The sequence below is a fragment of the Chionomys nivalis genome, chromosome 8 (genome assembly GCF_950005125.1).
Source record: "Chionomys nivalis chromosome 8, mChiNiv1.1, whole genome shotgun sequence".
Classification (NCBI taxonomy): Eukaryota; Metazoa; Chordata; class Mammalia; order Rodentia; family Cricetidae; genus Chionomys; species Chionomys nivalis.
Window position 1 is genome coordinate 63,230,771 of NC_080093.1, and position 12,219 is coordinate 63,242,989.

At 46.1% G+C, this 12,219-nt stretch overlaps 2 protein-coding genes across 2 annotated transcripts in view; one reads left to right on the forward strand and one right to left on the reverse strand.

The window, feature by feature from the left end:
- Dhx32 (DEAH-box helicase 32 (putative)) overlaps nt 1-1,571 on the forward strand; it is a 51,600-nt gene extending 50,029 nt beyond the window's left edge. The window contains exons 11-12 of the mRNA XM_057777222.1: nt 297-478; nt 1,111-1,571. Coding sequence (XP_057633205.1) covers nt 297-478; nt 1,111-1,279 — 351 coding nt within the window. The 3' untranslated portion in view covers nt 1,280-1,571. The remainder of the gene's footprint in view (nt 1-296; nt 479-1,110) is intronic.
- Bccip (BRCA2 and CDKN1A interacting protein) lies at nt 1,394-12,090 on the reverse strand. Its single transcript, XM_057777223.1, has 7 exons — nt 11,804-12,090; nt 8,240-8,314; nt 7,516-7,596; nt 5,690-5,779; nt 4,837-5,024; nt 3,479-3,653; nt 1,394-1,805 (listed from the first exon to the last, which is right to left on the reverse strand). The coding sequence occupies exons 1-7, from the start codon at nt 11,969-11,971 to the stop codon at nt 1,635-1,637; spliced, it is 948 nt and encodes a 315-aa protein (XP_057633206.1). The 5' UTR covers nt 11,972-12,090; the 3' UTR covers nt 1,394-1,634.
- Nucleotides 12,091-12,219: the final 129 nt, after the last annotated feature.

Consider the following 12,219-nt stretch of genomic DNA (forward strand, 5'->3'; position numbering starts at 1 on the left):
CTAAACATTAGGCATAAAGCCTTGGTAGCGTGGACAGTTGATGGCAGAGCCGGTGGCATGCTATGTTCTATTTCATGACCCAAACATTTACAGTCACACTGTTTCAGCGACTGCCTTAAAGTGCTGAAGCTAACTGTCGTCACTATTTCAAGTTTTAAGACAAAAGTTATTGTGACTTATTTTCTATGATTTGAAAACAGGAAACATGGGTGACAAAATTTTAATTTTATTCTGTATAAAATTTTTCAACTAACATGTTTGTTTCGATTCCCTTTTTCTTTGACCCTACCTTTTAGATTGCTCGGGATGTCGATGGGTCAGGTAACTACTTAATGCTCACACACAAGCAGGTTGCGCAGCTGCATCCACTGTCTAGCTACTCCATCACCAAGAAGATGCCCGAGTGGGTCCTCTTCCATCAGTTCAGCATAGCCGAGAACAACTACATCAGTGTCACCTCAGCGGTCTCACCCGCGCTGTAAGTCTGACTGAGGAGGGAGGGCTTGCGTTGAGCACTGGGGGAACTGGGGGTCGGAGGTGACTCAGAGGAAGAGGAGGAACAGTGAGGTTGAAGAGACAGGCAGTTCTCAGTGGGTCTGTAGGCCACAGAAGGACTTAGATGTTATTCCAAGCACAAACAATGCACAGCAACTGGTGTTTGAAACAAGAGGAAGGCCTCTATATGCTATAAAGATCTCTGTATAACTGGTAAGTGGAGAAACACTGAGAACAGTCTCAGAGATGACTCCATACTTAAAGGCACCTCGTAATGTTCAAGGTCACAGCTTACTTACAGAGGTGGATTCGGAGGAGAACTGTGAGGTTAAGAAGCAAAGACGCTCTCTCTGGTACCTCAAAGCTCTCTCCAATCATATGCTCTGATCCCGCTCATGATAATGGCCTCGTACTAGAGAAGGAACATTCAGAAGTGCAGTGAGACTGACTGCACGGAAACCAGAGTGCATCTTGTGTAGAGAGGCACAACAGGGCACCAGATCTTCAGATGAAGTACCAGGTCCATGTATTCTCTGGGGCTGGGGCAGACTCACACACACCTAACATCTGTCTGCCAGTCCCCAGCTCTCGTCATTGTTTGTTTTAAATGAACAGGTTTATGCAGCTGGTCCCACAGTACTATTTCAGTAACCTGCCTCCTAGTGAAAGCAAGGACATCCTGCAGCAAGCCGCAAGCCACCTACCCACCACAGCTGTGAAGAAGGACCAGGATGGGTGTGACAAGTGCCCCGATGCTGCCGAGCAGAGATGCTCGATCCAGTGACCTCTCCAAGGCAGAGTGCAATAAGAACACCAGGGGGGGATGGCGGTGGGCTGCCGGAGCCAGGGCGGTCCTGGACAGTGCCACTTCAAATGATTTTAAAATAAAAAAATAGTTTTTATTAAGTTCTTAAAATTACTATTCCATCTTTTTCTTATTGGAAGTTTTTAACCAATCATTCATAATTTGACCAGAACTTAAAAAAAAAAAATGTAAATGTGTCACAGACACATGGAACAGAAACCTACTTTTTGTAGAGGACTTGACTCTGAATAAAATAATGAGTTTTTCAGTATCTCCCCAATGGTTTCTTGGTAATTATACATAAACAAGTCCTTCACTGTCCAGGGGAAATGGACTAGACAGATAGATGGTCTTTCAGCTTTTCCATGATCTCACTCATCTTGTCATCTGGGATTACCATCACAGTTCGCAAGGGCTTCATCGGCACATCATCAAAGGACCATCTGCCTCCCAGACAAGTGTCGCTCTCCCCCTGCACCGAGTAGCTGAACTTCAGGATCGCTTCCTGCAGCAAAAGGAGAAAAGGAAAATGTAGACAACTCAAAGGCAGAGTTCATTTAACCCAAAATAAAGAATACCGTGTGGTGTATGTGCTATAAGAAAAACAATGGAGCTGGGTGGTGGTGGTGTGAGCTTTTAATACCAGCCTTCAGGAGGCAGGGGCAGGTGGATCTCCCTTGAGTTGCTGAATTCAAGGCCAGCCTAGTGTAAGCCGTGAGTTCCATGACAGGCTCCAAAGCTACATAGAAAAACCCTGTCTCAAACAAACAAAAAAAGGAAAGAAAAAGGAAAAAAAGAAACAGGGGAAGGAAGTAGTTCTGAAAGTTCTGAATAAAGTGAATACAGTAAGTTCAAATGGACACTTTGGGGAGAAACTGTAACACACCAAACAAATTTAAACTCACAGGAGCCCATGGATTAAGGTATGCCATTTCCAATCAGCCAGTGAGAGAGGTGACACTGTTTCTAATTCCAGAGTCACGTTTCTTGACCACTTGAGTGTTAATACTGTGACAGGTAAGTGAAATTGAGAATGGTCCTCAAATGCTGACCTTCATATGCCTGGCAGCTTCCTGCACTTGGGGACACTGTGTCAGCATGGTGTTTGCATAGCCAGACCCCGTTGAAATCCCACACAGAACTCTTAAAATTGTTTTCATTTGTAGAAGGCATATTTTTGCTTGTTTTTCTCCTGTATGTGGTACATGCATGTAAGCATGTGGATGTGTGTGTGAGTAAAGGCCAAACGACATCAGGTGTCCTCATCAGTCGACCCTACTGCCTTGAGACAGGGCACCCCTGAGCAGGAAGCTGACCAGCAAGCGCTCAGCATTCTCCCGTCTCTGTGTATGTCCTGTATTTTCACGTGGGTATTAGGGATTCTAACCCAGGTCCTCGCACGACGACTGACTCTCCCTAGCCCATTTTGGTCATTTACTTCTTGTAAAACAAAGGCAGAACCGAATTTCTACTGCTTCCATCAGTGGGGAGAGCTCAAAGAGTATTCCAGCTTTGCAAGTCTGATCCCTGGAATCCACCTGCACAACTGGATACAGAGGTGTGTCTGTAACCCCAAAACCCCTGGGAGGCAAAGGCCTGTCAGCACAGCAGCTGCAATGAGACCCTACCTCAGTGAGGTGGAAGATGCCCTCCACAAGCACGCCATCTGCATCTGCACGTACACACTTTCTACACACACATACAATACACACACAGACACACACATAAAATTGTGTTAACATCCAATTAAGGAAAATGTTACCCCTAAGAGATTAAATTTCAAGATTTCTGAAGAGGGCTGTGTGAGAAAGAATATAGGAATACTACTGTCTGGGATTTGGTTGCCCACCAAGGTATGAGCCACCAATATAGAAAGTGCTAGATTCCCAGTGGGATGCTATCCAAATCTAAGGGAACTGAAACATGCCGATGTGGCTTGAACATCATACTGAACATGCTCTAAGTGCCTAATTGGTCCCAGTCAATAACCACCCCACCCCCACCACCTACACACTATACAACGGGAGGCCTTTGTGTTTGTGTGCAAGATGGACCAGACAGTGGGTTAGCCATAGAGAAAAGTGGGGTGGAAGGACTTTGGCATAAATCTTATGGATAAGTCTTATTTTCAAGGAAATTCTACTGATAGCTAACATAAATGAAGCAGGCCATTCTTACCTCATAGAAAAACTCTTCTTCTGCATTTGCGAACATCAAGGCTTCCTGCTGAAGACCATCCTGCGTCTTTTTGGAACCGGATTTTCTTGCTTCCACAAATGTCTTACTAATCAGTAGATAGAAGTAGCACTTCCCGCATGGCTTATTGGTTCTTTGCGCGTCCGCTAATTCTTTCCTACGAGACATCAATACACACTTTGGTTACTGCTGGGTTAACTCTGTCTAGAGCCCAGAGAAAACCAACACAGCACCTTCTCTGGACTCTGCTGAGCATGGGCTGGACATTTTCACTTATGCTATTGGCTAGTCTTAAGAATGTGCTAACACTGGTTTTTGCAGTAAACAGTGAAGAATTGAGTTCAGAAAGACACATACCCACTAACTCATGATCTCACACAGTCCCTCAAAATCACTGTTTTGTGCAAATTTAAAAATAAAAAATCTCCATTCTTTAAACTATCAGTATTTAACTGCACACAGGCACAGCGGTTGGCACTGTGCACGTGGCTACACAGGCTCCATCACGAGTCTAGGACTGGCTTCAACACACTGCAGAAGCTGCAGATACAGAGAACTAAATTCTAGGATAATCTGTGAAATGGCAACGAGAGTTTCTTTCCTTCCAAGATTGACTGGCCACCTTTAAGCGAAACTAATAAATCCAGAACAATCCACTTCAGCTCCAACACAGTCAGCAGAAAGCAGATCAAGCCCGTGACACCAGGTAAGCAGGAGCCTCAGTCGCTTACAGAAACCAAAGATACAGAAAAACCATTTAGGGCACGGGAGCAGTTTCAGCTTAGGGGGCTGGGGGAAGAAATGGGGCATCTGAACAAAAGGAAAAAATGCGATGTGGGAGACCATCCCTGGGCTAGGATACTCTGTGTACATTTTAACCCTGTGGGTGGTACAATCCTTAGTTGACTTAATTGTCTAAATGTTGTTTAAATGCTCTCAACTTGAAACTCCTGCATTAAAACAACAGCAGAGCAAGAAGTAGACTGTTCCTTAAGGTTGTGGTTTTCACTAGTCAAAACAGAAGTCAGGAATTTGACTCTGGTTTTGTTAGTATTTGTTCAATGTTTTGTCAAATCACAGAAGTCTGTGAAAGTAGAAACTGTCAGTCAAATGTAAAAGGTCTTCAACTTTTCTACCATGTGAATATTTGAAAATATTAAAATTACTGTCATCAGTCATCAAAACTGTTGGAGGGGCTGGATGCCAGAAATGGGTGCCCTCGTGCACTATTCCACCCTCCTCTCTCGGCTTCTCACAACCCAGGCTGCACTGTGTGCCAGCCTACACATGCTGCACATAGGGGGTGAAAACTGACTGAGGCCCTGCCCAGAGTCTCTTACTGGAGCTGCTGGTGCATCGGCAGCGCAATCTGAGGAGGGACGTTAATGAATCTTTCACTGAGCAGAAAGCCCACAGGCTTGCTGGTGTCGTTCAACAGCTGGTCCAGCTGTTCAACCATGCTCTTCTCACAGTTCTTCTCACAGAAGCTCAGAACCAACTCTTTAATTTGTTCCGCACACTGCATGCCCTAGAAAGTAAAGAGAAGGCCTTGACTCTTACCTCACAAGTAGAGGGTTTCCTCCCACTGCCTTTAGACACCGGTGTTTCTTCAGTATTGACTGCTGAAGAACTCCCCAAAAGTAACCTACACCTAATTACAGTCCCATGACTGGTGGCAGATCATGCTTGTAATTAACACTCACACACTGGAATAGCGGTCCTACTCCATCTCAGAAACAGTTGGAAATTCAAAGTTCCTTTGAAAACAGGCCGACTGTGGGCTGCACCTTATCCAGAGAATAAACAGCTGGCATGGTTTTTACTAGAACTCGTTATTGAGTCAATCAAGAGAGATGATGAACACAAGCTCATGTTAAGGGCCCACGCGCAACTCTGGAAGCTGCTGACCAAAGTTCCCGTATCCACTACACTAGGAGCAATGAGAGCAGCTGCAGAGACCCTGCCAACAGACCCCGTGTCAGCACCAGCATCTCCACACCAGGGACTAGAATGCTTGATGACTGCCAGCAGGAGTGATCAGCTTTAAGCTGGGGACAAATCACTCCAAACAAAACAATGCCACACTGAAAAAGGAGCAGAACAAGAGCACATACCCTGATATCATATTTTGCCACAGAAGACTCCATCTTGACCAGAGATTCAAGACTTCAAGTGCCACCCAGTAAAACTGACCTTTCTTTCAGTTAAATTTAAAAGGCTTATGAAGCCGAAGATCTCATCTTCATCCACTTCATCACCGCTGTCTTCTGAAACATCCGTTTGCTGTTTCAGAAGGAAAGAGTACTTGAATTTTACATTATTTGAGTGGGAAGAAGTATAACACTAATTTTTCATTTTTCAAAAACAAAATTTGTTTTTCCTGCTGTCAGCTCCCAAAGCACTGCATCCTGAATGCTGTGTGGTAGCGTTCACACCACCTCACCTCCAGCCCAGGCTGTGTGGTGGCGTTCACACCACCTCACCTCCAGTCCACGCTGTGTGGTGGCGTTCACACCACCTCACCTCCAGCCCGATCTGCTCTTCCTTTCCATTCTAGGTGACCTCATCCTGCTCTGCATTTTTTTTTTTTAACAAAAGATTCTTTGGGGTTTCTTTTCTTTTTTCGGTTTGTTTCTTCAAGGCAAGGTTTCTCTGTGTTAACCCTAGCTGCCCTAAAACTCACTCTGTAGACCAGGCTGGCCTTGAACTCACAGAGATTTGTCTGCCTCTGCCTCCCAAGTGCTGGGATTAAAGGCGTGGGCTACCACTGCCCAGCTGGCAAGATGTCTCAAGTTCAACAAAACTAGATGACACAAATGGCAAACGAGATGGTCATTCATGCACCAGTCCTAGTCCGCCAGGTTCTCTATCGGACAATTTTCCTGTACTTCAGTAATGCCCTACTCCAGAGCCTCCTCCGCACACAGAACAGGACCCATGAAGTAATGCCCTACTCCAGAACCTCCTCCGCACACAGAACAGGACCCATGAAGTAATGCCCTACTCCAGAACCTCCTCCGCACACAGAACAGGACCCATGAAGTAATGCCCTACTCCAGAGCCTCCTCCGCACACAGAACAGGACCCATGCAGTAATGCCCTACTCCAGAGCCTCCTCCGCACACAGAACACAGAGCAGGAAGGAACTGAGATGAATCCGACTTCCGTCAAATGGCAGGTCCACAGGCCAAACAGATGTCTGCTGTAATTCTAAGCTGCAGGGGCGTTATTGTAACACAGCAACAGGAAACCAGAAGGATTCCAGCTGACAAAGAGCAGAGTCAAGCCCATGCTGGACTGGCACCTCATTTTCTCAGGCTCTCTCTCTCTACTAGATAATTCCTTCCTTAAACACTCCTCCTCGCTTCTATGAAATCATGCGCTGCTGCTCCCCTTCCCGCGGCAGCCACCCTAACAGTTCTCTAATGTTTCTGTCACCTCCCCTTCCCACGGCAGCCACCCTGACAGTCCTCTAATGTTTCTGTCACCTCCCCTTCCCACGGCAGCCACCCTAACAGTTCTCTAATGTTTCTGTCACTTATTTTGCTGAGACGAGCACAGCTGGCATTACCAGGCACCTGTCCTCTGCCTTCCCTTGGCAATCCCAATCGCATCTGATTTCAAGGGCTGACATCTGCTGAAAACTCAAGGCTCTAGCTGCTGCTGTTCAGGATCTCACATACACACCCAGGCACCCCAAACTCAAAGTGTACAAACCCCATGATGCGGTCATCCCCTCAACCTTTCTTCTACGTTTGCTAACCTCATTGCTCTAGCAGGAATTTGTGCACCATCCTTGACTATTCTCTGTTGCTCGGAACCGAGTACACTAGAACACATCGTACTTCACCTCCCAGGTATCTAAATCAGCCCTCTTCTCCCCTCCCCATGGCTGATGCCTGGTGTCCTGCACCTAACATCCCTGGACCACTGCAGTGGCCTCTGGGCAGTCCTCGCTAGCACTTTTCAGCTGGAGCTAAAGAGGACGACGTCCCCATGGTATCAATCGCCCCACTTACCTTAATCACGCTCCCGATGTGGTTCTGTTGAATCAAGAGATCCGTTAGCTCTGCAGTGTTCACGGGCGCTTTTAGGAAAAGCTTAAAGGAGAAAAAAATATTTCAAATTAAAATCAAAGCACAATTTCTAGTAACACGTTGATCCTGTTATCTAAACAAAAGCAGTAAGATGCAATAACCTGATCGAGAAGAATGAGAAAAGTAACCCCAGGAATAAAACAAAAATCCAGAGTGGAAGAAATTTCAGAAAAGACACAGCCAACAGTGGTCAGCAAACAGGCATGGAGGGAAGATAAACATGGGCCATTTTATTGGAGGTAAAGACAGAGTACAGGGAGCAATGTGGACTCTGCAGCACCAGCAGGAGCAGTTATGTGGCTATCATATAAGGACTGATGCCCTGCTTCTGAGCTACTGATGCTATGTGTGACTGGCCTCGGGCCCTTATATTACCCTCTTTCCCTGCCATGGTGGATAGCATCCCCTCTGAACTGTAAACCGAACGCTTCCTCCCTAGTTTGGATGTGAGCTACAGGAGAAGGACTAGTGGTGTCTCAGGCAGTAAGCACGTGAAAAGGAAAGCATTCCAGGACATGGCAAACTTAAACACAGTAACCAGGGGCGGGGCAGAGCGAAGGGGCACAAAGAGTCATTCACCCTAGAAAAGGGGAGATTCCTTCAGCAAAGAGCAGAAGACAGGCGTGGGGTTCTGGAAAGGCCGTACCTGTTGCAATAATTTCTTAATTCCGCCATAATCGTTATCTGAGATGGAGTAAGCTTCAAATTCAATATTCACTTCCTGTAAAAAGATCATCACAGATTCAGAAATGATGCAGGCAGCATTTCCATTTTGCAAATTTTTCTTTTCCCTCTGTTTCCATTCTTTTAGGGCTCTTCTCTACCTGCAGAAAACGCCTCAGGGAGGTGGGGTAGAGAAAATATGACACGTTAGTCTAATGTGGCGGTGCAAACCAGCAACTTGGGAGATAGAGAAAGGATGATCAATACTCTGAGACTAGCCCAGGCTACATAGCAAGACGTTGTTTCAAACCAGGGAAGGGAGGGAGGGAAGGTTACCTAGCCTGAAACCAGAAGGGTGCTACAGGTCTACAATGCCAACCGGCAGGTTCAGGGGAGGGGCGGAAGAACATCTTAATTTTGAGGTCGTCCTGGTCTTCACAGGGAGACTCATTCTCAAAGAAAAAAAAAAAGGTAAATACTTCCAAGCTTGCCACCTGGACAGATTACAAAGGCCGTTCATGCCATTTCCTCCTGTGATGCAAAGCCTGAGGGAACAAAACACGGAGATAAATGTGTCCTCCAGATAAAACTCTCAGGCAGCCACAAAGAGGGAATCAAATGATTCTTCACCTGGCTTCCAAAAGCACCTGTAAAGACAAGCTCACTTCAAGTCTACAGAATGACTGAAGTTTAATTTGCCCATAGATGTGAAGCTGTACTTTGTTCACTTAGCAAATGTTTACTAAGTAACAGCAGGTACCAAGCACTTGAGAAGAAATGGGGAAGCCACGCCTTGTGGCACAGGCCTGTGATCTCAGCAGGGAGACCGGGAGTTCAAGGTGAGGTTGGGTTACAATATGAGTTCAAGGTCAAACAAGTGACATAGCAAGACTGTGCCTCTAAGTAAATAAATGGTAAACGTGTAGGAGATGAGTTATTGAGCAAAGCAAATGTGAATGGCTGCTGCTCTGGAGCAGACACAGGAGACAGAAAACGAGTCTCAAGTTGCAACTGTATGTGCCATTCAAAAGGCGGGGGCAGGCTGGAGAGAGTGCAGCAGGTAAAGGCACTTACTGCCAAGCCTGACTGCGTGAGTCCCTGGACTAAGATGGTGATGGTAGGAAGACAGAATTGCGCGCTGCAAATTGCCTTCTGACTTCCACACCTGCACTGTGGCATATGAGTGTGTGTGTGTGCGCACACAAACACGGGAGGGGGGGGGTCATAAATGAATTTGTAAAAGATGATAGGGATGATGGTAAGATAGTTCAAGGGTAAAGGCACTGCCACCGAGCCTGACGACCAGTTTCTTCCTCGTGGCACACGTGGTAGAGTTAGACAACCAACTCCTATAGCACCCTCTGACACACACGAGGCTACGGCACATACACATACAAATAAATGTAATTGAATATATATGTATATAGACATGTATATTTATATTTTTTTAAAAAGATACACTGTGCTTTTATAGCTTAAAACTAGGAAGTCAGAAAGTCGAGAAAACCTTGCTTTAAAAAGGTGGCATGAACTAAGAATAGGGGCGGAGGCTTCCTGGCATGGGGAACAGCAATACAAGCCCCTAAGGCAGGAGAAATTATGGTGACTTGAAAAGGCTAGAAGAAGGCACATGTCCCCAGCCACCTAACTTCTTTAGTAAGCAGCTAGCAACAGAATTCAAGAGAAAAAGCCAGCTACCTCCATTTGTCCTTGAAGTTAGGCTCTATAGGATCTGAACTATGTGCGTACCTTTATTCCTGATATACCATTTAAAAAAAAAATGATTTGAGCTAGGTGGTGGCGGCACATGCTTTTAATCCCAGCACTTGGGAGGCAGAAGTAGGTGGATCTCTGTTCGAGGCCAGCTTGGTATACAGAGTGAGTGGCAGGACAGGCTCCAAAAAGCTTCACAGAGAAACCCTGTCTCAAAAAACAGAAACAACAACAACAACAACAACAAGATTTGAGATAGTTTCTGATCTTCCAAGATAATTTTCATGGTCTTTTACATCAGAGAAATAAATTGCGGGTGAATAAATGTATCAGAAAATGAAAACCTTCTTCAAAAAAGAAAATCCAGCAGGGTGGTGGTGGCGCATGCCTTTAATCCCAGCACTCGGGAGGCAGAGACAGGCAGATCTCTGAGTTCGAGGCCAGCCTGGTCTACAAGAGCTAGTTCCAAGACAGGCTCCAAAGCTACAGAGAAATCCTTCTCAAAAAACCAAAAAAGAAAGAGAGAGAGAGAGAGAGAGAGAGAGAACCCACTAAGAATTTCAAAATGGAGACCTGCCCTAAAAGCTCTCTAACAACTACTTCTGTCAGGCTGGAGGGATGGCTCAGAAATTAAGAGCATTGGCTGCTCTTCCAGAGGACCCAGGTTCGAATCTCAGCATCTACACGGAGGCCAACAACCATCTGTAACTCCAACCTCAAAGGATCCGATGCCTTGTATGGCCTCTGTGGGCACAGCATGCATATGGTACATGTATATGCAGGCAAAACACACACACACAAAAGAAATTTAAAGGCATATGTGAGGGGCAAAGCTACTCTGACTCCTAAGGTCCAAGTGAGAAAGCCCTTCCTGTCCGCCCCCCCCCACTCCCGTTGTTTCTTTTTTCCTCCACATAACTATATTTCCCCTTAATTTGCTCTGTGGTCTCACTTGTAAAACAGTGATAATTCCTAAATTCATGGCGCTGATATGAGAACTAAATGAGTTAATACAAAATGCAGACCCTGGGGATATGTTTAATACTGTTATTATTATCACTGTCAATTTCTAGAGGGTAAATTATTGAGCCAGGAGTTAGAGGCACTTTAAATTTTGATAAATCCTGTCAGATTACCCTCCAAAGAGATCGCACAGATTTATACTCCCACCAACAGAGTGTGCAAGTGCTTATATTGATACACTATTATTCTTTCTCTTGGCATTCTTTCTGTTTCTATGATAAACAGCTCGACCAAAAGCAACCTGGGAAGGAAAAGGTTTCTTTTATCTTACACTTCCAGGTAATTGTTCCTCATGGCGGGAAGTTAGGACAGGAGCTCAAGGCCCGAACTGAAGAAGAGACCACTGTTTACAGGCTTGTTTATACAGCCCAAGACCATCTCACAGTGGGCACGTCAATCATTAAGCAAATACCCACAGACAAGCATACAGGTCACTGTGGTGGAGGCAATCCCTCATCTGAGGTTCCCTTCTCCCACAGTTTATGATTACAGTCCACACGTTTTTAGTCATGGGCAGTCAATGTTATAGATTTTCCATGTTAATGAAAGAAACACAAGTGTGGAGAGAGACGGGGAAGGGGGTTGCGGGCTCAAGGAGGGTGGTGGGTAACTCAGCCGGGAAGGACTTCAGGGAATAATGTGTAGAAAAGCCTGAAGTAAGAACCCGCCAACGTCCGGTTCAGCTCCTGAATCACAACGACGGGAAATCACAACTCCTCACAACCACTTTCCCAAAGCTTCGGTTGCCTGAATGTTTTTTCCCACTCAGATCTACGAATCTGCACCAAAAACATGGTCACGTGTGCCTCACCTCGTCCACGATCTCGTCTTCATCCTCTTCTTCCTCACTGTCTTCATCGACGTCATCGTCTTCTTCCTCATCTTCCACCTCATCCTCTTCTTCCTCCTCGTGGTGACCCTGCGCTCCCAGCCGCTGAACCCCGTTTCCCACCGCTCGCTTCTTAGCTCGGGAAGCCATGACGCCGGCCACACTGCGCCTGCGCAAGTCCTGCCTCTTTCCTTCCGGACTCTCTCTTCCCGACTAGAGGTAGACTGGTTCAAGAAGTTCGCAGGGGAATCGGTGCGACATAGAGAGCGGCGCGGAAGAGTCCCACAGGACTAATCTGTCCGTTTGTCCTCCCCACTGGGGTCATGGTCAGACCTCCTCTTCTTCCCTTCATCCTCCCGCCCTCCTCATTCGCTCCGGGTCTCCCCCTTGTGCGCAGT